General features: G+C 37.7%; 1 protein-coding gene across 1 annotated transcript in view; it reads left to right on the forward strand.

Moving 5' to 3' along the window:
* LOC136858306 (FAST kinase domain-containing protein 4) overlaps positions 1-27,640 on the forward strand; it is a 170,652-nt gene that overhangs the window by 61,602 nt on the left and 81,410 nt on the right. Inside the window, exons 5-6 of the mRNA XM_067137747.2 lie at positions 6,286-6,439; positions 25,601-25,693. Of these exons, the coding sequence (XP_066993848.1) occupies positions 6,286-6,439; positions 25,601-25,693 (247 nt within the window). The remainder of the gene's footprint in view (positions 1-6,285; positions 6,440-25,600; positions 25,694-27,640) is intronic.

A 27,640-nucleotide genomic window follows, 5' to 3' on the forward strand; every position in this document is an offset into this window, starting at 1 on the left:
ACTTCACTTTCTGTGATGTTGTCTTCTGCACAAAACATTTCAGCTTTTCTAAAGCAGTTTGCATTAACCTCTTCTTTCAGTGAACTCTATGCAGCACTGGACATCTGCATTGCTCCCATTAATGTCCCTCACCTCGGCAGTATTACACAGGAAACTGCCTTTAATTTGTGCTTTATTTACAAGAAATTAATCGTACATAATGATGTTCTCCATAACTGAATTTAAAAAATAAATTTGCTTTAAGAAAGGCATCATAACCTTCACTTGCTGTTGGCTAGGCAACCCGCCAATCAGATTTATCATGCAGTTTGCCTACCTTCCCCTGATATTTGTAATCGGCTGTGTGTTGTAATAGCTGGCCATACGCGGAAAGGAATTGTGACAGACGAGGCCTTTTGTGACGCGTTCCAAAAGACTAGGACTGCTCGTTAGTGAGCGAGAACAGTTCAAGGCGTTATCTGCTACAGGCGAGACCTGTTGTCAGCGCCTCAACGGAAAGACCTCGCCTCACAGATGAAGCCTCTTGTAAGGAAAGCATGGAGTGGACAAGGGCACTGCTGGAGAAATTTATTGAAATGTACAAAGAGCGGCCGTGTCTCTGACAATTAAAACATTCTTCAGTATCCTCCTTCTTCAGCTTAGAAGCTACAGTATCCACAGTAAGACTGTTATCCAATAATAGCTATGCAAAACAAGTAATTTTTTTACTAGTAGCTTTACGCCGCACCGACACAGATAGGTCTTATGGCGACAATGGGATAGGGAAGGGCTAAGAGTTGGAAGTAAGCGGTCGTGGACTTAATTATGGTACAGCCCCAGCATTTGCCTGGTGTGAAAATGGGAAATTACGGAAAACCATCCTCAGGGCTGCCGACAGTGGGATTCGAACCCACTATCTCCCGGATGCAAGCTCACAGCCGCGTACCCCGACCGCACGGCCAACTCGCCTGGTACGTGCTTACCCAACAGCATATCACAATCGCTGTAATTCTTGTAATCGTCCGGTTCATTTTCTCTCAGGTGTCGTGTCAGACTCGTGACTAAAGCTGTCTTGGTCTCCTATCCATGATTTCATCCACTTCAATCGATTTTTCTGTTTGCATGATTTAACATATAGCAGGGGCCGATGACCTTCGATGTTAGGCCCCTTAAAACAACAAGCATAACATATAGCAAAATGCACATTCCAAGAGCCGCAACAGCATTTTTTTTTTCCCTCTCGACACTGCCTGCTTTGATGTCCATTGCACAGTTCTAAGTACGGCAGACCCGACCGGCAAGGATTTCAAACTAGTTTGAAAGGCCAGCGGATGAGGCTTGGCCTGCCGAGAACAAAGGGATCATTCCATTAACGGGAGGGTCTGGAATGTTGACAGATTATGTTGCACAACACCACAGGCTTGGTGTCACAGTTGATGGCAAGCAGCAGGCCAGGTCTCTGAAGGTCACGCCTCGCAGGCGGTCTGTCAGATCTGGCCCCAAAGGCGAGGCCTGCGACAAAATCTGTCCGTGTATGGCCAACTATTGAGTGTGTTGTCTGGTATTACCTGCATAGGTATGCGTTGGGCAACATGCCGGGGAATTAAAACAGGATGAATTTTAATTGTCTGTCTGTCTTTCTGTCAGGCCATCAGCCCAGAGGCTGGTTGGATCCTCAAATAGCAACACCAAAGTTTATACGGTTATAAGGAAACTGAAACAACCGATGTCGGCACCATAATGAGGCGTACTAGACAAGACAAGGAGTGAGGTAGTTTGCCATTGCTTTCCTCACTGGGCCAGAAAGTGCTATTGCAGCACAATTGACCATATGAGCTAACTTTTCATAATGAACGGACACACTAGTTATGCCCCGAATGCCATTACTCACCACTACCCATACCCCAGCAGCTTCCATATTGTCACAGCCATGGATGAGACTGGGACTTTCGTGGAAGCTACACTTTACTCTGGCAGAGACTGATGCACAAGTACTGCATCCATCAAGAAATGGCAGTAGGCAGGAATTTCAACTATTAAAAAAAAGTTAAATATAGGCAACATCAAAAGAGCATTATTCAACAAATAGAAATAGATCACAAAAAGACCAATTCTAGGGATTACTATAAAATATTTAGTAAACAACTTCAAAAATATGAACCGCCAACACTTATGCTAAAAGATAAGAACGGAGAGATGGCACATAATAATAATAATAATAATAATAATAATAATAATAATAATAATAATAATAATAATAATAATAAAGATAATACACAAATTCTAGCAGACACATTCAGTAAATTATTGAATTGTGAAGAGCCAAAAGAACTACTTGATATAAACACAGACATGCCCATTAAAACTCCACCAGAAAATATCGATCCACCCATCTTTGATGAAGTTAATCAAGTCATTAAAGAACTGAAAAATCAAAAAGCTTGTGGGAAAGACCAAACATTTGCTGAGTTGGGGAAAAATGCAGCAGAATCAATTAGAGAATCACTTCACCAATGCTTGATTAAAATTTAGAATGATGAAAAATTACTGGACCATTGGACAACTGCAATAATCCACCCTTTACACAAAAAAGGAGATAGAACAAATCCTGATAACTATAGAGGAATATCACTCCTGGATTGTACTTATAAAATATTCTTGAGAATAATTTACAATCGGTGCAAATATCAACTGGAAAAAGAATTAGGGGAGTACCAGCGAGGATTTCGACCATGGCGTAGTTGTCCAGGTCAAATCATAACACTAAAATTGTTAATGGACATCTACAAAAGAAGACAGAAACAAATGATTATCACTTTCGTAGACTTTCAGAAAGCTTATGATTGCATTCACTGACCTTCAGTATTAAAAATATTACAAAATTTTGGATTACATCATAAATCAGTTAAAATGATAAGCTTAACGTTAACAAACACTAAATCAAAGGTGGAGTTTAGAGGAGAATTATCCAAAGCATTCATGATCAGAACAGGACTAAGACAAGGTGATGCACTATCACCACTTTTGTTTAATTGTACTCTGGAATACTTGTTGAGAGAATGGTATAAAGACAATAACAAAAATATAAAAATTGGATATGCTAAAGATGAAATTAACCTAAATTGCTTCAGATTTGCAGATGATCTGGCACTACTAGCTAATAACCTTAATGAAGCTCGGAATTAAATCACAAGTCTCCAAACTATTGCTGGAAAAATAGGATTAAGAATTTCATTTGAAAAAATTAAAATAATGGCAATAGATCCCCTTTTAATAAGCAGTGTTCTGATATGTGAGAAAGAAATAGAAATTGTAAAACAGTTTAAATACCTTGGAGAAACTATAACATACAACTTAAATGAAAAAATTTCTTGGACAGAGAGAACGAATAAATTATCAAGAGCCCAAAAAGTAACCAGAAATACATACAACAAGAAATGTTTGTCAATAAATACAAAATTGAAACATTATAAGACTGTAGTCCAACCTGAAATAACTTACGGAAGTGAAACATTATATAAACTAAAGCAAAAGAATAACATAGACAAAATTTTAAAAATAGAAAGAAGAATAGTAAGAACATGCATTAATAAGAAGTACCAAAAAGAAGGAGAATGGCGTATCATTGCAAAATCAGTAGTATATCAGGAAATAGAACCTATAACGGATTTCATGAGAAAGAAGAGAATATCATTCTTTGGTCATCTGTTGAGAACACCTCAAGACAGGTTAATATGCAGAATTTTGGAAAAGCTTTGGAAACAAAAGCAACAACCTGTCTGGATAAAAGAAATAAAAGGAGATATGAAAGAATTAGACATAACAGTGGAGGATTTAAAGAATAAATCAAACAAAGTAAATAAATTGAAGAATAGTAAAGTTAGATTCCTACCAAAATGTGATAAAAGAGAAACAACTAAAAGGGTATTTTCAGAAGAAGAACGACAACGAAGATCAGAGAGAATGAAGAAATGCTGGAAGATCAGAAAAGAAAAAAACATAAAATATCATAGAAGACTGGACAGAAATTGACTACAGTGGTCCAGTGCGGCTGTGAAAGCATAATAATAATAATAATAATAATAATAATAATAAGAAGAAGAAGAAGAAGAAGAAGAAGAAGAAGAATAAGAATAATAGGTAAGGTAAGGGTTATTCTGCCCAAAGGCAGGTCCGAACCTCCGCAGAGGTGTTCCTGAGCCGGAGTTTACGTGCGGTAGGGTGGCCAGTTCCTTTCCGCTCCTCCATTCCCTTACCCCCCCACCAACAGCGCGTGGCAACCCATCCAACCCCTGACCACGCCCAATGTTTCTTAACTTCGGAGGTCTCACGGGATCCAGTGTTTCAACACGGCTACGGCCGTTGGCTAATAATAGGCAAAAGGGCTAAATATTAATTTGTTATGCTGAAAGTTCAAAACTCATTAAAATGAACTATTTTAAAACACATTAAATAGGAAAAAGGGAAGGTGGCTTAAAAAAATTGTGCAATTCTGAACATTTTGTTACATTGGCATTCGTTACAGCGATGTTTTACTGTACACATTTAACCACATACCAGCCCTCTTGCCAATCTTAAATTTTAACAGTACCAGGAATCAAGCCCGGGCCCCCGAGAACGGGAGTTTATAATGCTAACCGGTACATTATGTAGATGGAGTGTTAAATCAATAATATGAAACGTGAAGCTTCCACAGCCCTTAAATTACTATTTAGGTTTTTTTAACCATACCTCCCACGTAGAGAGGAAATATCTGTCAAGATGACACCTTGTGTGTAGAAGCCTGCCCTCCTGAGGAATCAAAATCAAGCTAGCTAGGAGCTTAACAAAAATGAATGTAGAAGAATTGGGATTGATGAGAAGATTCTATCTATTGTATCTCATTTACAGATTGCTGACATTTCAAATGCATTGCAGTATTCTTGATCAAGGCAAGTGATGTACCCCTACTCGATTCAAGGTGATCAGTTTCCTCAGGCAGCTAAAATCAACATTATGCATTACTTCTACGGAAGTGGTCACTATGCCTCGCCTCAAATAATCTATCCTCCCCTTGGCTATCACAAGCTTTGGGGCATCCTGAAACATCTGGAACATACCTCTTGTTCGACAGTCAGCTAGGATTTACCAGTGCTGTTACTTGAGGGTGCATCTTGTATTTTCATGATCTAGAAGAAAGCTACAAAGTCAGTAATTATTGGATGCGTATTATAAAACAGATCAGACATGAATACAGACATAATTACTTTCAAATATATACATACGGTAATTTATAGTTTAAAACTTCCCAGTGATCTTCAAACTTCAGCAGACAAAGAATGGAAAATATTCAAATTTCTATGGGCTGTTGTACTCAGAATAATTAACATTGCAATTAATGCTGCCACAATATTGACCCACTGGGTTCCTTTTCTCCTTTTGTGTTTGTCGTCTGTTCTTTGCCTTTTATCACCTGCATTTGTTATCTCTTAGTCTCTTCCCTTTCATCTCTCTTATCCATCTTTCTTCTAATCCCACACCTCCCACATAGAGAGAAAATATCTGTCAAGATGACTCCTCGTGTGTTGAAGCCTGCCCTCCTGGGGAATAAGAAACAAGCTTGCTGGGATCTTAACAGAAATGAATGTAGAAAAATTGGGATTGAGCAGAAGAATCTATCTATTGAAGATGGTAGTGTATAATGATTTGGAGATTATCCGTGTCCTTTTGTATTTTCATGTTGGCTCTTCTCTTCTGTTCTATTGCTTCCTCTCTGATGTTGACCCGTTATTGTGTTTATTCTACTGTGAGTTTCTTTTCTTGTTCCTATCTTCCTATATGTGACTTCTTGGTTAATGTAACTAATATTTCAGAAGATGGTTACAGATTAATACAGGGCACTCTTCCCTTGATGCTCAAGTGTTGAACATGTTTGACCCAACTTTGTGTGGACAGTTAGGTAGCCAGTTGAGGAAAGATAATTGTGAATCTTATTTCATAGCTTTGGATTTGTTGCAGAGACTATGACTAGTTTTCAAATTTCAATTTTTTAAGTAGATTACTCATCAGTAAAATGGTATCTTTCTCTCATATCTAATGAAATGTTTCTCTTCTTCTACTGTATGAATTAACTGAGTTTTCAGGACAATTTTTGGCAGGTTGATATGTATTTGATATTAATTTCAGAACTCTGGAGATTAGCATTATTCAGTAAAGTTCTCTGTTGTTGAGTTGGCCTAATATTTAGTTTTGTCTTTTCTCTAGTTCTTACATCTATACACTATTGTGTGGTACTCTCACACTTGCTTTGTAATTATTTGTTGGCAGGTGGTGTTACCCCAAGTGAGTATAAGTGATGTACCTCGAGCAGCTGCCTGGCTTGATTTGGTGTGGGCTCTTACAGTGCTAGGTCGAGCTGAACACTCCCATTTGGAATCTGTGCTCAGCCCTGAAGCAGTAGAAAGGCTCGTTGTTACAAATGGTATGGTAACGATGCTTGATTTCAATGGAAATTGTTGTGAATGAATGAATGAATGAATGAATAAATGCTCCTCTCTCTCAGCCATGCATGATCAACTGTGGAGAGTGTGTATTCATTTATTGTAATCATAATTAATATGTGCAGTGTCAGACTCGTTGGCTGAACGGTCAGCGTACTGGCCTTCGGTTCAGGGGGTCCTGGATTCGATTCCCGGCCAGGTTGGGGATTTTAACCTTAATTGGTTAATTCCAATGGCACAGGGGCTGGGTGTATGTGTTGTCTTCATCATCATTTCATCCTCATCATGACGCGCAGGTCGCCTACAGGCGTCAAATAGAAAGACCTGTACCTGCCGAGCCAAACCCGTTCTGGGATATCCCGGCACTAAAAGCCATACGACATTTCATAATTAATATGTACAGTTAGTTTTTTATAATAAAAAATATTAAAGATAATGCAAATAAGAAAATGTCACAAGATTATTTCAGTTTACTAATATGCTGTATATTTCATTTTATTTATTCTCCAAAAGAAATGAAATGGCGTACGGCTTTTAGTGTCAGGAGTGTCCGAAGACACGTTCGGCTCGCCAGGTGCAGGTCTTTTGATTTGACTCCCGTAGGCGATCTGCGCGCTGTGATGAGGATGAAATGATGATGAAGACAACACATACACCCAGCCCCCGTGCCATTGGAATTAACGAATTAAGGTTAAAATCCCCGACCTGGCCAGGAATCGAACCCGGGACCACTGTGACCAAAGGCCAGCATGCTAACCATTTAGCCATTCATTCATTCATTCATTCATTCATTCATTCATTCATTCATTCATTTAGTTAGCTTCCATGGAGCCGGACTCTCCAAAAGAGATATTAGCTTACAATTAGTATTTAGTATTTATTAATGAACAAAACAGGCGTTCAGCCCCGAATACATGTTCACAATAATAATAAATAAATAACTAATAAGATTAATAAACGTAGTCCAACCTAAGCCACCCCTCTCCACCATATACAAAATAACATAAAATGAAATGAACAATAACGCCCCGGTTTTATACCAGAACCAACTCCATCTACATCAGTTCACAACAGCCTGGTCAATGTTTACATTCTACTGCTGGTGTTACAACTTCCTGCTTGTTATCACTCACACGTACGCAACCTTCTTGCTTCAGCATTTTCATCACCTCTATTGTTCCCTGACCTACTCCAGAATAAGCTACAACAGCAACATTACCAGATTGCATTCCAAACCAGCCACATTCCGTCATTGCATTCCAATCCATCATACCACAGCTTTTACCAATCCGCGTTAACATTGCTTCCTTTCATTTCATTCCGCCCTAACACTCCATAATAAAATTTACCTCTCCATCTCCCAACAGTTTCGGCAATGAATAACAAATACCAATCACGCATATACCAACATCTCTCCAACCACATATTTCTTCCTCCTCTCCATACAAACAAACCAAAATTTACAAAATGATAGTAAACTCACCTCTCTCCAGCTCCAAAAATTAAATACTCATACCAGACACAAATACAATAATACCACCTCCCAACTCCCACGAAATCAGCCGTAACACCAACTCCACATTATATACCCGATATAACACTTATCCAACACCACATTTACCACCACTCCTCCAACTCCAAATATCAACAATCTGCCATCCACCATCTTATACCACCACTTCTCCAACACCACATTTCAATCCTATAACATATCATAACTTATATGCCACTTCTCCATCCAACATTTCAGCCTCCACAAATAAATACCATAATAATAATAATAATAATAATAATAATAATAATAAACCACTCAGATCACCAAAAAAAGAAAAAGAAGAGAAAATTATCGTAATCATAGTAATAATAATAATGAAAGTAATAATAATAGTAATAATAATAATCTATGTATAAGAGTATTATTCGTAACAGTCATTTGCTGTAGCAGACTCTTACTCAATAATCAAGCATGCTCATCAAGTGCCCTTATTTCGTTCTGCGCTTTTGTCACTTTATTGTTACTGACCTACACCTAATCAATACTGCAAACAACACACATACCAATCACGCATATACCAACACCTCTCCAACCTCATATTTCTTCCTCCTCTCCATACAAACAAACCAAAATTTACAAAATGATAATAAACTCACCTCTCTCCAACTTCAAAAATTAAATACTCATACCAGACACAAATACAATAATACCACCTCCCAACTCCCACGAAATTAGCCGTAAATAAACCATCTCAATACCAAACCATACATCACCTAATCATAAATACTAAGCCTTCAATACTTCCAACACCACATTTCAGCAATAAATAAACCATCTCAATACCAAACCATACATCACCTAATCATAAATAAATAAACCATCTCAATACCAAACCATACATCACCTAATCCTAAATACTAAGCTTTCAATACTTATTACTTTTCATAGCTCTCCACATGTCTGTATAGCTTCTATTTCTCCCTCCGCTCCGACTCTGATTCTGCTCGAAGCTCTCACGGGTTAACTCAAACCTTACTTTTTTACCCTGATCTTGTCTTACTACACCACTACGCTCCGCTCTCTCAGCTTCTTGTTGCTCACTCTCCTTGCCCCCCTCACCCATTTGTTCTTCAGCCTCTCCCCTGCACTGTCCGTCCACTGCTCTTTCCTTGCCGTTGTTCATACTTCCACTTAGCACCTCGCTCTGCCTCTCTTGACACTTTTCAGTACTACTTCCGATAATTACACTTCTACCCTCGTTATCTTTCACTTGCCTATTACCTTCCACTCGTTTGTCTTCCCCATTATTCACTACACTTCTCTTAGCCTCCTCATCTTGTTTCATCCTCCGTTCTAGATCCATCAGTCTATTCACCGACCATATTCTCCTCCAGTTGTTGCCTGTCACCACTAATTCCTGTCCTCTGATGACTGCATTCAACCCCTGCTGCCTAGCTCGTATCATGTGTTTTTTAAGGGTTCTTTCATTCCTCCATGTTTCAGTTCCCATGTCCCTCCTTATCCATATTTTTTCCCTTTGCACGTTACCTGCATTACGCACCACTGTGTCAGCCATCAATGTAGAAAATAATTGCACTTTGATAGGCCTATTACCTCTAAATCTTCCCACTCTTGTCACATCATCAATGTCCACTTCACTGAAATTTATTTTCATTTTACCCTGAATTATGTCCACTACTTTATAAATTATACTCGTCTTATCTTCCTTCTTCCCCTCTTGCACTCCATATATAAATAAATTGTATAATTTTTAATTTATAAATTGATCTTTTTTCATGAATTATTAAGAAAAGAATATTTATTAGGACAATTTCTCTATGGAATATTGTACAAGTGTTTCCTTGACGACTGCTTTCTATTGTAGAAATAATTTATATATTTTCTCTTGAGTTATTTGTTTGTTTTAATCTTGTCAATCTTATGTTAATTTTAAGGACACTTCCTCTAAAGCATTACTTTGTCAATTTTATACATTTTTCATCTAAACAGTGTTATGTGGCTGAAGATGTTGATAATATACGAAACATGTACCACTTTTGACCATTAAAAATTGCCTTAAGCAATCATTGTATCGACTAGGTGGAAAATAAATACTTAATTGTGAATCTATTGAAGTGCGATACGGACCATGAAGCTGATTTTATGTAATGTTAGCAACTATGTCGGCTTTCAGTTTCGACATCTCCTCTTCCAGTCTCCTTATCTCCTCTCTTAATGCTGAAACTTCTGCACCATTTCTTCTCACCTGTGAAGCTGTGTCTTCTACCTTTTCTTGAAACCACCCCTTCATTTTTTCAAACTCCCTCGTTTGTTCCTTGATCATGTTTTTGATTTGTTCGAAGGGACATGTCTCTGCTACCACCTCTTTTACGATTTTTCTGATTGTTTCCATGTCCTCCCAGCTCATATTTCCCCTGGAAGTCGGACCTGGGTTGAGTTCTACTCCCCCGATCCAAAGCAATATCAAGATCACCGCTGCAGAAAGCATAAAGTATCCTATTTTATCCAGTTCTATTCTACATCCTCTTGTCTTCACTTCTTCTTTCTTCTTTCTTCCCTCCCAACCACCTATGCTCGCCCTGTACTGTTCTACACTAATCATTGCCTGTAAGCACCTCGCTGACTTCCAACACTCCGCACTTACACTACCTTCTCCCACTCCAGGGACCCTCCACTCCGTACGTCTGCACTCGCCAGTGGCTCTAGGTGGACTGCCAGCTTACAATTAGAAAGTGCCCACTGGGGTCTTGAAACAAGAACACACTTACTTGCATTGTTCAGTACCACTATGCATCGTTTGGTATTAAGATGTATCTTTAATGATTATATAAACTTAGCCCTTGAAGTATTTCCTAGACTAAAACTAAGTCATAGAGTCTAGGATACCTTCTCATGTATAACCTTGTACTAGCTACATGCGTCTTCTCTGTTTTCACCTTCTTTAGATTTCTTTTCCCACATTCCTTTTATAATATTAACATAGTTTTGCTGTTTTCCCTGGTGGCTCAAAATATCTCCATGAACGACAGCAGTTCTTCTCCTTCTTCTTCTTCTTCTTCTTCTTCTTCTTCTTCTTCTTCTTCTTCTTCTTCTTCTTCTTCTTCTTCTTCTCCTCCTCCTCTTTTTCATTATGTCAATAAATATCATATCATGTTATTATAATGGTATGTGGCTTCTGATGAAGCCTGATGCAGGTCTTTCGGGTTGACGCCATATAGGCGACCTGCGTGCCTGTGAGTATGGGGCCCTACCTATGATGAAATCTAGTGCTGAAGACAGCGCGCACACACCCATACCCCGAGCCATTGAAATTAACCAATGAAGGTTGAATTCCCCAACCCAGCCGGGAATCGAACCTGGGTCCCCCTGGTCCAAAGGCCAGCACATTAAACATTTAGCCATGGAGCTGGCCATCACGTTATTAAAAGTAAGCAGTAGAGCTGTAGTAGCACTCAGCTGTGGTTCCCTGTTTTAAGTAATCCTTATCCCGATCTCTATTTTGTGATATTTATTATCCATAGTTGTAATATGATTGCTAAAACTTTCCTCAGTATACAAAATTTCTGGTACCGCTATTAAACATTAAATTGTAAGTCATATTACAGTTATCCAGATTGTTGTTGTTGTTGATATAATCATTTATATTTTAATTTCTTTGTAGGTATTGTACTTAAGAAACAAAATGTCCATTTACTTTATATTGTGTAGTATATTAGATATTTTATGTGCAACAAGATAGCACAGTAGCATAGTAATTTGTTGCAGTTTATTTTACTCATGTATTCACAGGTTTGGTGTAAGACAAGGACATGTATCCCGAACTTCGCTAATTGAAATGAATCGTATATCTATCTATCCATCTTTTTCTTCCTCTCCCCAAACAAGTATGTCTGAGCAAATATTCCTGCCGTATATCCAGCCTATCACACCTTTGTTTCATTAGTCATTTAGAATTTACAGTAAGACCTTGATCACATGATAAAAACTTGGATCAAGAAGTAATTAGCACATTCAGTGAGACTTTCTTTTGGAAAATGGGTACTGTGATTGGTGTTTATCTCTCTTTAACTGTTCAGTTGAAGAGTAATATTACAATAGTATAGTGTATTTTCACATTTGATCCCTCCACTACGGATTACACCAATGTAAACTAGGCCAGCATCACAAACCAAAACTTTGTCCCAATATTCATGTTTTCAATTTCGACAATACCTCCGTGTAAAGTCTCATCAACCTTTCACATAGCATTCAAAGTTATCAAGAGGTAACGAAACTCACTTTAAGAGAGTGATTCTAACCCCACAACATGTTCCCTGTAAAAACCATTTTCAACAAATAACGGCCGTCATTGTTGCCATTCAAATGCACCCATGTACTTAACGACCTTTCTTTTCATCAAACACCGAAATTATACCTAAATATTACCACACCCAATCGAGTTTCTTTCCATGCCAGCCAAATTCACCATTGCTTATGGAGTCATATCCACGAACCCAGGAATTCAACCAGACTGTTTCAGTACGACTACTTTCCTAATAGAGCCTCATTTGGCATTCTCTAAAAACATTGGAATATTTTTCCTAGCATTCCAAATAATTATGAACTGAGGTCAAACCACTGCTGCATGTTACTGTGTAGTTGCTTTGCCAAAACTGTGGTCACCAACCAACGGCAAAAATTAATGTTATGTACATGGTGCCAAACACTTTGTATCCTTTCTCCCCAAACTGCTCCCACATAAATATTTTATTATAAGCTTTGTAATTTCCCTACTTTTCAATAGAGTAACGTCAATATTACTGTGTAGCTGCCCTGTCAATACTGTGATAATCACCCAACAGCTGAAATTATTGTTATGCACATTGGCACCAGACATTGTATACTTTCTCCCCAAACAGCTTCCATGTAAATATAATTATAAGCTTTGTAATTTCCTAAATTTTCTAATAGAGTAGCGTCAACGATTTATGTCAGACCACCACTGCTGGACACTGTTACAATGCCCTGTGGTTTTACGCATTAGTACTGACTACTTCTATCTTTTACCTTAGACTGCCCCCTTGTAAATATGTTAATATAATCCTCTTTAACTCCATATTATTAATGAACATTGTTTTTCTCATTGAAATTTAGTAACATTTCCTAACATTTCTGATAGTGTAACGTCAATATTTCATATAGACCGCTACTGCTGGTGGACACTGTTAAATACCCTGTAATCTTACCTATTGGTGCCAGTCACTTATCTTTCCCATAGACTGCCCCCATGTAAATATGTTATAACATTGTTTTTTCTCATTGACTATCCCTGCTGTAATATGTCAGTATTATTCCGTAGTATTTATAATTTAATTACAAATCAAGTACCTGATTTATGCCTTGAGGTAGTACTGTGACTGATGATGCCTTCAATGATAAGACGAAACATGTCTCGTATGGAAATCGTAACCGTTACTTCAGCGGCTACACTAAACACAGAAAGGGAGGAAAGAAAGTGCCATTACACAGTACCAAAAACCACTACACTCTCAGTGAAACATCAGCTGAAACTATGCTGATCTCCGCCAATAACGACACTAGTAAATATCAGTAGGGCCAACTAGATGACAATAAACCAGGAAGGTGGGAAGGAGCTGGAAACCTACCAAGGGCACGGAGATGGCTTAGGTTGCAGTTTCCAAAATAATCAACCGTGATCCTTAATTTTCAAAATATTATTTACCAATGAATTCCGAACAAATTCAGCCATGCTGAAGGTACCGACACACAACTTGTAAACTACGAATTACATGTTCTGTGAAACACACAACTTAGACGTGCCTTGATAATAGCTTCCTACAAGTTCAAAGATTCAAACAAACTATACATTTAGTTACAAATCCAGTCATACAATGCAATTTTGTAGGTAAGAAGAAACGTAATATGCTATTACAATTTATAGTGAAGTTAAACATACTTTTCACTGGCGTACATCAAGTGACACAGAACTACTAGAGGCAAAACCCCAAGGTAAATACATAAAACTACAATTTACATGTTTAGCGAAACAAGGAACGGGGAATGCCTCGAAAACAAACAGGCAAGCCCAGCTGAAAAGCTAAGGCATCAGAAATAATTGAGTGGCGAATCTAGGTGAGGTTAGGGCAGACTCCTATATGAAAAAGCAAGCGAACATTACAGGAAATTTAAGGTGGAACGAAAATCAAGAGTGCTTACCCCAAAGTGGAGTGGCCCATCCCGGTAGCGAGGCATCGCTGACGATGTCAAAACTTCTGACAGTCAAGTGATAGAGGATAGAGAGACAGACCACTCACAGACCACAGACAGACCACGAAATGCTGCCTCGCTCTCTTTAAAAGGAAAACCTGGCCTTGGAGTAGCCAATCAGAACGCAGGGGCCTGCCTATTGCCACCCAGATTCACCAATCACAACTCTTACTTCAGTCACAATCTTAAAATACTTTCTCGAATACGTACGATCGTGAATCTTCCATTTCCAGAATAGTCAGAAAATACTTTCTAGAATACATAACCAACAAAAGGCAACACACCCTGTTCAAAAATTCATGTAACAACTTTATGGATAGTTCCAGTAAATATAGAACTGAAATCTACTATTTACAAATACCATATGTTACCAAAATATTACACTGTACAGGTTAGGTCGTTACATGGAATACAAATAAAACATATCACCACACTTCAGATCATACAGTAAGTACTACTTAACAAGACATTCCACTTCCAATATATTCTACACCTGTGACAGAAATAAATATAAATTCCTAATTGTTTAAAAAAAATTATGTATTGAATAGGTGATATTATAAACAAATGGCAAATAGGTTAACATGGGAAGGACAGCTGATTCAGAAAGTGATGGAACCAACCAGAGGGAAAAATATCCTGGATGTCGTGCTGATAAAACCAGATGAGCTCTATAGGGAAACTGAAGTAATAGATGGTATTAGTGATCGTGAAGCTGTTTTTGTGGTAGTTAAAAATAAATGTGATAGGAAGGTCTTAAAAGTAGGACTGTTAGGCAGTACCATATGGCTGATAAAGCAGGCATGAGGCAGTTTCTAAAAAGTAATTATGATCGGTGGAAAACGGTAAATAAAAATGTAAACAGACTCTGGAATGGGTTTAAAGAAATTGTTGAGGAATGCGAAAACAGGTTTGTACCATTAAGGGTGGTAAGGAATGGTAAAGACCCACTTTATTATAATAGAGAAATAAAGAGACTAAGAAAGAGGTGCAGACTGGAAAGAAATAGAGATAGAAATGGCTGTGGAAGTAAGGAGAAATTGAAGGAACTTACTAGAAAATTGAATCTAGCAAAGAAGGCAGCTAAGGATAACATGATGGCAAGCGTAATTGGCAGTCATACGAATTTTAGTGAAAGATGGAAGGGTATGTATAGGTATTTTAAGGCAGAAACAGGTTCCAAGAAGGACATTCCAGGAATAATTAATGAACAAGGGGAGTGTGTATGTGAGGATCTTCAAAAGGCAGAAGTATTCAGTCAGCAGTATGTAAAGATTGTTGGTTACAAGGAAAATGTCGAGATAGAGGAGGAGACTAAGGCTAAAGAAGTAATAAAATTTACATATGATAACAATGACATTTACAATAAGATACAAAAGTTGAAAACTAGAAAAGCGGCTGGAATTGATCAGATTTCTGGGGATATACTAAAGACAATGGGTTGGGATATAGTACCATATCTGAAGTACTTATTTGATTATTGTTTGGTCGGAGGAGCTATACCAGATGAATGGAGAGTTGCTATAGTTGCCCCTGTGTATAAAGGAAAGGGTGATAGACATAAAACTGAAAATTACAGGCCAGTAAGTTTGACATGCATTGTATGTAAGCTTTGGGAAGGCATTCTTTCTGATTATATTAGACATGTTTGCGAAATTAATAACTTGTTCGATAGAAGGCAATTCGGTTTTTGGAAAGGTTATTCCACTGAAGCTCAACTTGTAGGATTCCAGCAAGATATAGCAGATATCTTGGATTCTGGAGGTCAGATGGACTGTATCGCGATTGACCTGTCTAAAGCATTTGATAAGGTGGATCATGGGAGACTACTGGCAAAAATGAGTGCAATTGGACTAGACAAAAGAGTGACTGAATGGGTTGCTATATTTCTAGAAAATAGATCTCGGAGAATTAGGGTAGGTGAAGCTTTATCTGACCCTGTAATAATAAAGAGGGGAATTCCTCAAGGCAGTATTATCGGACCTTTATGTTTTCTTATATATATAAATGATATGAGTAAAGGAGTGGAATCAGAGGTAAGGCTTTTTGCGGATGATGTTATTCTCTATAGAGTGATAAATAACTTACAAGATTGTGAGCAACTGCAGCGTGACCTCGAAAATGTTGTGAGATGGACAGCAGGCAATGGTATGATGATAAACGGGGTTAAACGTCAGGTTGTGAGTTTCACAAATAGGAAAAGTCCTCTCAGTTTTAATTACTGCGTTGATGGGGTGAAAGTTCCTTTTGGGGATCATTGTAAGTATCTAGGTGTTAATATAAGGAAAGATCTTCATTGGGGTAATCACATAAATGGGATTGTAAATAAAGGGTACAGATCTCTGCACATGGTTATGAGAGTATTTAGCGGTTGTAGTAAGGATGTAAAGGAGAGGGCATATAAGTCTCTGGTAAGACCCCAACTAGAGTATGGTTCCAGTGTATGGGACCCTCACCAGGATTACCTGATTCAAAAACTGGAAAAAATCCAAAGAAAAGCAGCTCGATTTGTTCTGGGTGATTTCCGACAAAAGAGTAGCGTTACAAAAATGTTGCAATGTTTGGGTTGGGAAGAATTGAGAGAAAGAAGAAGAGCTACTTGACTAAGTGGTATGTTCCGAGCTGTCAGCGGAGAGTTGGCGTGGAATGACATTAGTAGACGAATAAGTTTGAATGGCGTTTATAAAAGTAGGAAAGATCACAATATGAAGATAAAGTTGGAATTCAAGAGGACAAACTGGGGCAAATATTCATTTATAGGAAGAGGAGTTAGAGATTGGAATAACTTACCAAGGGAGACGTTCAATAAATTTCCAATTTCTTTGAAATCATTTAAGAAAAGGCTAGGAAAGCAACAGATAGGGAATCTGCCACCTGGGCGACTGCCCTAAATGCAGATCAGGATTGATTGATTGATTGATTGATTGATTGATTGATTGATTGATTGATTGATTGATTGATTGATTGATTGATTGATTGATTGATTGATTGATTGATTGATTGATTGAAATTAGTATCCTATGTATTTCGGGTATCCAAGGATCATCTTCTGTACCAGGAATTTCCATTGCAGGCAGTATCGTCACTGAACCACTCTCGATTGCTAAACATCTAGCCAGTCATTTCGCGGATGTGTTGGCTGCAGGAGGTAGAACATCATCACCTTAGTTTTGCACTCAAGCTTCAGAGGACTATAATGTGCCCTTCACAGAGTGGGAACTCCGCAGCGCCTTGGCGCTTTACAAGGACACGTCTCCAGGACCAGACAATGTCTATAACCAGATGTTGAAACACCTTAGTGAGGATAGTCTATTATATCTCCTTCGTGTGTTCAACTGAATTTGGATAGAGGGTGAGTTTCCGTCTCAGTGGCGAGAGGGCATAGTCATTCCTGTGCTCAAGCCTGACAAAAATCCTAAGTATGCAGGAAATTACAGACCTATTTTTCGTACAAACTGCTTGTGTAAGCTATTTGAGAGGATTGTAAATCGCTGACTGGTGTGGTGTCTGGAGAAACAAGGACTTTTGTCCCAGTACCAATGTGGTTTTCGAGCCGCTCGCTCGACCACTGACCACTTGGTACGTCTAGAGAGTTCTGTCCAGGATGCATTTCTCCGCAAACAGCATTTGGTAGCTGTTTTCTTTGATTTAGAAAAGGTCTATGACACCACATGGCGATATGGTATCTTTTCAGTCCTGCGTCAATGGAGATTCCGAGGTAACTTGCCGATATTTATTGTGAATTTTTTGTCCCTCCGTCTATTCTTTGTCCAAGCAGGGAGGGCTTACTCGCAATACCACATTCAAAAATGGAAATTCTAAGTTCCCATGGAGGGAATTAGATATTTTTCCACCAATAGAGCATATAAAAATCAGATGTATGGCATTTCAGGCGTTTGCTCTATTAACCAGCATTCCGTCTTCGGTCTGACACTAGACTCATGAGAGTGGGATGTGTCAGACCCTACCCACTGACGCTGGGGTGTGTGCAGGTGAACTTATCAGAAGCCTATTTAAGAGGCACAGTATTGCGCCGTTCCCGGCTCCCTGAGAGGACGCATAATATCCAGGCTAGCTTAATTATGACCTTTCCAACTAATATAGTTCTATAATTTGGGTGGTGAGTTCCGAATAAGAGAAAGACATACCAAATAAGACTTAAATCACCTATAGAAACGACTCTCATATGTTGCTCATTCTAATTCTTATGCTATCAAGGTGTTACCACATTCATTCACTTAAATCTAGGTCTCTATACTACGAACACATTGAAAGAACTGTTTAAAATTTTACATATTTGTTTATTATAAAAATGTTTCAATCCAGAACTCGAATGTTGAGCTATCCTCCCACAAGAAAATCTGATAAAGGAAACTGTATGATCGACTGTTCACTTGGCCTGTTTCTAGGGAACATGGACTTAACCTCATAAGTCTACCTATTTCTCCATTCGATTATATAATTAATCATTTCCTTTTCTCTTCTAATTGCTCCATATCACTCTTTCATTCAGCACTTCCGCATTTCTGGGTAAAAAGAAGAACCGAAGAAATGACGGTATCGTGCAAAAATATATGTACGCAACGTTTATCGAGAATCTGCCGGTATTTGGCACATCCGGCACCCACTATGCATTCTAAAGGAAAAGTTGCTTGATTTCGTCATCATTTATAATAGATCTACTGAAATCCATTGCACTAAGTGCTCAGGTCTTGCTTGCCCACCAAAATCAGGGACAGAATACAGTATATGGCAAATTATTAAGTTCCGCATAAGCCATTATTCAGCTGAATATTATTATGATCCAGCTCATAATTATCAAATTAAAAATCATAAGTCCAAAAGAAAATGTCAAATTCTCCCTCTTAGGCCCTTAAAGAAATAATCAAATCGGAATAAAGCGTACAATTAATGGATTGAAACGATGAAGTCAAATATGTTTGAATACTTAAATTAGTGATATAGTTTATAATATAGGTGAGTAATTAAAAATTTGTATAAGTAATTAAAAACATACTTGGGTAACTAAAGAAAAACTTATCTGGATAACTAAAAGACTTATCTGGGTAACTAAAAAAAATTTATTTGGGTGCACCCTAGCAAAGGAAAAGAAAAATATTTACAACATGAGTTCCAATAAGCAAAAATATAGACTGAGGGTGTCTTTTTCATGGTATCCAGGACGCATTTTGAGATTTATAACCATATCTCATGGATTGGAATTTCCCCTATTGCATATCAGGTTTGAATTAACTATTAGCTCTCCCTCGGAGCTCATATTCATTTACTGCCATATAATCATTCCTATCTTTCTCAACATACTAATAAATACCTATGGATATTAACCTGAGAGGATAGTTCCCTAATGCTTCCATACACAATTAAGTCACAATGTTGGATATTGAATATTCATGCTCCTTTATTTACGTTGTTTTATTCTGCGTGAAGTCTGATAAGTCCTCTTTTTAAATCAATGTAGTTCTCATAAAAGGTTCAATCAGTACCAATAAGATACACATACCATTTAAAGATCCGAATCCTCTCGTCATTTTAAGCTAAACATACGTGTGATATTATACTTGTTAACGACTACTCTACTAGTCTCATCTGAAATATGCTATCTAAAGTGGTGTGAAGACTTGACCGTCGAATATGATTCCTACATTTTCATTTAGTCATCAGTGATGGGATGTCGCCTAAGAAGCTACTACGTTCCTCTCGTCTGAGAATAGATTGGTATTAGAAAACATTTGTGACAGTACATGTGTTTAGTTCATCCTCCTAACTGAGATTTCGTTGACACTACCAAGTGTGCGTTCTAACCAACAGATGTCACTCCGATCTTATTTGTATCTCTTTATGCTTGCTCGTAAGATAAACAGTACATGAAACTGCTACACGTTCATTTCCTTATTAGCAAAACTCTGCATGAAAACCATCAAGTCCACTACTACATCACCGTGCTCATCCTCGCGAAGAATCAATAACTATCACTATTCTAAATTATCAATCACATATCAACTTCTCTTAAAATATTATTATTAAACTTTCAAAAATATATTCTGTCTCCTTACTAAATACGGGTTCACTTCTTACAATCGTGGCCCTTATTATTCTAATCACGGTTCATGGACATATTTCCAGATACTATGACCTTCATTCCGTCATAACCTCCAATTATCATAAACACATTTGTCTATCTAGCAAGCATATCCTACTGCTGGTTCCTAACTTGACATTCATTCGCTATAACCAATGTACACACGTACCTACATCGCTCTTTTACATATCATACAACTTACTGTCACCTTGACTAACTCAGTACTTCACACTACATGGATCACATTTCGAACGTAGGCTTTCATCACTGAGTGACTACCTATCTAAGGATTTGTCATGCATATCTGAAGATTACCTATCCACCTTTATTCTAACTTATCACACCACTCTTGTCGCTTAATCATTTCGCACGGAACAAATTAATAAATCATATTACACTTACAGTTGAATATAAACATTATTACACTAATTTAAAAGTAAGACCTATCTGAATTCAGCAGCTCCAGTCGCCGTCACATGTCCAGCTGACAGGACATATTGAAACGTCGCCTCTTATTTCCCTAGGTGGACGGGAAATATTCGCATAATTCTCCTCTGGGCTTAGTCATCTCGGTCGGCAACGTCATCCGGCGGCACCCATTTGGGCAGTCTGGCTTATCATCTTCTTAGAACATCTTGCTCATCTCTGGACTAGTTGGAATAGAATAGCATATAAGATTAATTAGCATTTCCATTGTGAATAGCTGTGAGAAACTGTGTAATGCAAAGATTGTTCCTTTTGAAAGAGTTGATCTACTTGTCGAATATTCTCCTTGGGGTGATGTAATTTTATAATTTGAAATGATCAAATTCTCTTTCTTCACTCAATTTCGAGTTATTGTAGGATTCCCTTTCTGTAACTCCTCACTTCGGTAATATCGTGAAATACGTCAGCAGAGACTGCGGTGACGTAAGCTTGTTGCCGTTATTTTCCACTCTTCACGTATCTTGGAGTTCGCTGAATGAAATTATTAGTCTTCTACTTAATTCGCAACGTAGCTTCTAAAAAATCCGTTCTATCCCGCTGAGCTGATTTCTTGTTGTACCGTCCTTAAAATTCCTGGAGTTACTTCCGTCTTCGACTCGTATTTTTCAGGTAGTAATCCAATCTCGTTTTTCTTATTTTTTTTTTTAATATTTGTTAGTAACAATATTCCCGTTCGATCCTTTTCACTGCCTTCTGGATCTTAATTCTTTTTCTCTCCCACTTGATGTGAATACTTTCGCCTTCGCTTGCGGTATGATCAGACCTTTCGACGTTAATTATTCTAAGATACCTGGGTTCCATCTTTGCTCTACTTACGGACGGAACTTCTTATAACAGTGAAATGGCACAGTATGATAACTGCATACGGGAGATAAAACTTCACAAATGGAATTAATGCCCACCTAGCAATTCCGAATTTGTATCTTTTATCTTGTCTTTTTTTTTCACCGAGACTTTGGTGCAATATATGTGAACAAATCCAAGAATTAAAATATCTTCCTATTTTTGATTTCTGAAAGTTGGCAGGTATGCTCTATGTAATCATTTAGATTACAATAAATTAATACTCTAGCCCCAGTTGGTGGTCATCCGTAACTGGGAGAGAATAGCATTCATTCATTCATTCATTCTTTCAATCATTCATTCTTTCATTCATTCATTCATTCATTCATTCATTCATTCATAATTCTATCTCTCACATGGTCTCTCACATCTTCTACTGTTGAGTCCTCACACCATAGTACTACCATCTCCTCTGCAAAATTTTCTAACATTCAGCAGTTTATCAAATACTCCTTCTGTCTTCTCTTTATTTCTTCTGGATGTGTTATCAGCTCTCCACCTTCCTCTTTCATCAGCTTTGTATAAACTCTTTTTTTTTCTTTCTTTCTCATTACTTCGTATAATTCCATACAGCCTTCTTTTAATGCCAGTTCCATCTGTTTCCTTCTTTTGTGTAGAGTAGAAGTCCGGTATAGTGATTAAGGCATATAACGAGAACCTCGTTATAACAACAATTTTTGTCTGTCCCTTCAAAATTCCTACATTAAACTGTGCATTATCCTTTTTTACCTTTGGTTACAGCTACAGCCCTATCACTGACGCATCCATTAAGCGTGTGAGATTTTTTTCGTTGCCAATATTTATGCACCTCAGCGATTATGTTGCATGCAATCGATCACCTTTGATATCGTTTCCTTACTATGTCCACTAGCGAGTTCTCTCGTTGACATTCGAAGGCGATGTCGGAGTTAGTGTAGATATCATCCACGAAAACACAAAATTTAAACAAACTGATTGCTATTCCTTACCAATTTTAATTTGTATGGGGTTTTTCCCGACTTGTACAAAAAACTAATATAACAACAATCCACTATAATGAGTAAAGTTTGTGCTGTTATGAATTCTTACTGTAACAGACTTCTACTGTAAATTCTTCCCACCTTTTCTTCTTTTTTTATCTATATTCCATTCTTATCATGCTTTCTTCTTTTCTTTCACTGCTTCTCAAAACTTCTCATTCAACCATGGTGTCTCTTTCACTCTCATCGATGTTCTATCATAGGCCCTCTCTGCCCCACTTACAAATGCCCTTTGAAGTTGGACTATTCATTTTCCACATTTCCTACTTCATTAACCAGAATTTGTTGTTTCAATCTCTCCTATCATAGTTCTTAAAAATTTCACTGGCCTGTATTTTATTCTTCTGCCTTTTTTCAGTGTCAGGTCTCTGCTGCATATGTCAGTATTGGGTACTAGTAAATTTTATACATCACCTCTTTATTCTTTATTGTTACTTCCTTCTCCCACACCAGGTTTCTCACACACTCGCAGAATGCAGTTTCCTGTTGAATCCTTTTACTGATCTCCATGTCCAGCTGCATCCTGCACCAGTTTGCTTCCCAGTTACTTGAAGTTCTCCACAGTTTCAAGGTTTGTCCCTTAATTTTTATATTTCCTTTCCCTTTCATTTCTACTCTAGTCAACACCATTGTCTTACTCTTTTCCATGCTGATTTTCATTCCATATTTCAATATCTCGCTCAGGATGTCCATTTGCATTTGTACTTTTGTTTGCTCCCCACACCACAATATAATCTGTAAACAGCATTACCTTCAGTTCCCTGTCCCCATATTTTACCTTTGCCTTCTTCACAATTTCATCCTTGATCATTACCAGTATGAATAACAGTGGTGACATCCTGCTTCCTTGTCGTAGTCCAGTTTCATTCCAAAACCACTCTGTCTTTGGCACATGTCTGGACACTACTGCAACAATTTTTGCACATTGCTTGCCCATATTCCATACTTTGTTTCTTCAAATCCTTTCTGTTGCATTACTTTCTAATGCTTTTACTCTGGGGACATTATCGTAAGCTTTTTCTAAATCAAGGAATGCCATCACCATATCTCTTCCATATTCCCAGTGTTTTCCATTAAATGTCTCATACTGAAGATGGGGTCTAGGGCTAGTGTTGATCTTCCATTTCAAAAGCCATATTGCTCTTTTTGTAATTGTCCTTGCATCTTTCTTCTCATTCTTTTTTCTAGTACCCTTTCAAATATTTTTGCTGCCTAAGATATGAGTGTGATTCCTCGATAACTGTTCGGTATCTTGCGCTGGCCCCCTTCTTAAATCTAATCACCTTATTTTCATTTCCTAGTACTTAATTCCTTTTAATGCCTATTCCATACTTACTATGCTTTCTTATTTTTCTCTGCTTCCTTTACCCTCTCATTCCATCATGGAGTCTCTTTATGTTTCACTCTTTCTACTATTCTGCCTCAAGCATTCCCTGTACAGCTTACAAATGCCTTTTTTTAACTTGCCCCATTCTACTTCTACGCTATCCTACTGAGCTCTGGATAAGTGTTGTTTCAATTTATATTGGAATGTATATTTAACTTCCATACTTTTACTTTCTTCTCTCTTATTTGGTTTATTTTCACTTTTTTTTTTTTTTTAAGCTTCATTTTTGCTACCACTACTTTATGGTCTCCATCAATGGCTATTTCTGGCAAGGCTGTTAAATGTAACAACTGTCTATGATTTACTCTATATACCAAGAAGTAATCAGTTACTGGCTTTGCCCTGCTGTTTCCCCATCCATATCTTGTAATCTTTCTATTACTATTCTTCCTGAACCATGTATTGTCCACACTTAACCCATTTCTCACACAAAAGTCCACCAACTTCTCTTCCTCTTCATTCCTCTTTCCATATACAAATGGTTCCATTACTTGTTCTATTCATTTTCTGTTACATCCTACCATGGGCATTGAAATCTCCAATGACAGTGACCTCTACATCCTTTATTTCTTTCTCCAGTGTCTCCAGGAATTTGTCCGTATCTTCTTTGCCTCCAATTTGGGGCGCATACATGGGGATAAAATCCTTTACTCCATTCCCCTTCCTTGTCATTATTATTCTATCACCTATGTAGACCACCTTATCCAAATACTCATTTAAGGTCTTGTTGCTAATTATCCCTGCAACATTCTTTGCCTTATGTTCTCCAATTCATTACAGAATGTATCCCTTCCTCACCATCTCCATTCCTTTTCCTCTCCTCTTAACCTCACTCACTTCCATCGTAACTGTATTCTCCTTCTCCATGAAATCAACCATCTCTTCTTACTTTCTGTCGTCAGTAAAATAATTACATTTAAAATAGTTTCCAAAAACCAGTCCAGAAATTTTAATTTTTGCTGATAGAGACTGTATTTGGATTTGTTTACTATCGTATTGAATTATCAACGCTGTTTTTAAATGTAGCTTTGTCATTTTATGATGACTATGGATCGAGAATAATAATGTGTTATTTGATGGGGCCTTCATTGGCATTGGTGTTTATGTTTGGTAATTGGTGGAGACACACTCTAGATTTCCTCGAAATAGCTTCATTGGTGTTCTCTACTTTCTTCCAGTTGATCAGAAAATTGTCTGCTTCATTGTTGGTAGCATAGAAACATTGATTGTCTTCTGTTTTGCATTATTTCAATTTTTGCAGATGTCCAGCTCGCCTTCACCCATGTCTAGTTTCAGATAAAGGTCTAAAAACTAGGTGACTTTAGTCATTGCTGTTATCTCTGAGTATGAAAATATGATGTGCATTTTACTGAGATTGACCAACTGTACAGTGTTGATGATTAATATTGCTGTGCTATGCTAAAGTTTGTAGAATTGAATCCCTTTGCAGTTGGTTGGCATCTAACAGTGAAGCTAGCTTATTTTTATGGACTGTTAAAAAGAAAATATTTTCTTCTGTTTTAGGGGATAACAATGGCAATGGTATTCCGCCAGCTGCACGAATTAAACTACTGAATATTAATGCCGCTGCCAAACATAACACCTCTGGATATAAAGGTATGATTTCTTCATGAGGGTTACCTGTTAAATATATAGATGCAGTGTCATAACATTAGCTCTAATTACCGTATTTACGCGAATAATCCCTGCATATTTAAAAAATAAAATTGTGGTATGGAATTGGGGGGCGGGTTTTATTTGTGTCAAAGTTGGCAGCATGCTCCTGGTTCATGTAGTTTTCTATGTTGGGTATACAGTTATGCCTTGTATAACCGCAGATGGAATAAAACTGCCCCCATATGTCATATTTAAATGGAAAAAAATTCAGATTTTTAATTCAAAACTGCCTTCACATTTTTAAAAACTAATATTTTACAGAGTAATTTAAATTCAAATTTTCTCGGCATCATGATAGAAAGCATCTTCCATAACATACAGGGATAGCTTTCCGTACATTCACTTGCTTCGGTGTATCTACAGTGTGTTTCGTAGTTGCTAAGTTTCAGTGAAATCATAATTCGTTTGTATTCGGCGTTTTAAGGAACGCCAGAACATCACATAGCAGGCAGTATGCGGAGAAGGAGAATCAGTTGCTAAGTTTCAGTGAAATCGTAATTCGGTTTTATTCAGCGTTTTAAAGAACACCAGAACATCACATAGCAGGAAGTATGCGGAGAAGGAGAATCCGCGAAGACTGGCGATGCCTACAGTTGGTGAAAAAGCGTGGCTTATGATTATAATCAATTCGTATGCACCGAACAATATTGTCAATTCCAATGAAAGTGCATTTTTTTTTAATGCCGAGATCAATGGACTTACGGTTTTAAAGGAGATGGGATCACTGTACTGTGTTGCAGTGCAGACAGAAGCAAAAGACTTCCTCGCCACAATGTTTCCGTGTAAGTATACGGCATGTAAAAATGCAAACATTACAGTAATCCAAAAAATAAGGCACTTGCACAGGGGAATCAGCATAATTTGCCCTTGTCTTTAACTTTTTTTTTTTCTTTCGTTGCATGAGGTTATGTTTACCAGTGATTTATCCAAGTGCTTTATTTGAATAATGTAAATTCACCTTGTTGGATACATTCCGGAAATAGGCATAGTCTTTTTCCATAGCATTTGAAAGGTTTAAACTGTGAATTAAGGTGATTGTATGCATTAATGGATCTTACAATAGTTTTTGACAAGGCAAAGTTTGGCATTTCTGAATTAAGAGAGATATGCAATGGCGTCAAATCGTACAAGTATAGAATCACAGTCCTGTGTGCAATGCAGACGGAAGCGAGAGACTTCCTACCTGCCTTCTTCCTTCCTTCCTTCCTTCCTCCCTCCCTCCCTCCCTTCGTCATAGGAATGTTCGGTAAGCCATGATGTTTCAAGGGCATCGAGTACTTTCCGTGCAACTACAAGGCATCTAAAATACATACAGTTCAGTAATCCAGTGAATAATGCACTTGCACAGGGGAGCCAGCATAGATTTCTCCTTGTCTTTGAATAATTTTGTTCTTTCGTTGCATGAGGTTATGTTTGCTAGTGAGTTATCCAATTGCATTATTTGAATACTGTAAATGCGCCTTGTTGAATACATTTTGGAAATAGTTTTTTCCATGGCATTTGAAAGGTCTAAACCGTGAATTAATGTTAATTGCTTGCAGTAACATGTTTTTGAATGTTTTGTGATGCGGCAAGGGTTGGCATTTCTGAATTAAAAAGTTGGCGGTTATTTCGTAATCATGTAATTCGAAGTAACATTTTTACACCCCTACGACTATGAATTAATGAGGTTTTACTGTATCGCAAAACTAACAAACGAGTTCGCTGGTGTGTCTGTTTCAAGTGTTTACACTGCACGAAAGAATTATCCACCAGTGGTCGTGTTACTATTAGAGGAAAAAGAGACCGCGTCTGAGAAGTGTTTTAGACATGGAGTGTGACGTATTTGTAGGTAATTTAGGAAAGGATTATAGTGATGCAAGAGACAAAGAATCTTCCTATCTACAG

This window comes from Anabrus simplex, chromosome 1 (assembly GCF_040414725.1).
Source record: "Anabrus simplex isolate iqAnaSimp1 chromosome 1, ASM4041472v1, whole genome shotgun sequence".
Classification (NCBI taxonomy): domain Eukaryota; kingdom Metazoa; phylum Arthropoda; class Insecta; order Orthoptera; family Tettigoniidae; genus Anabrus; species Anabrus simplex.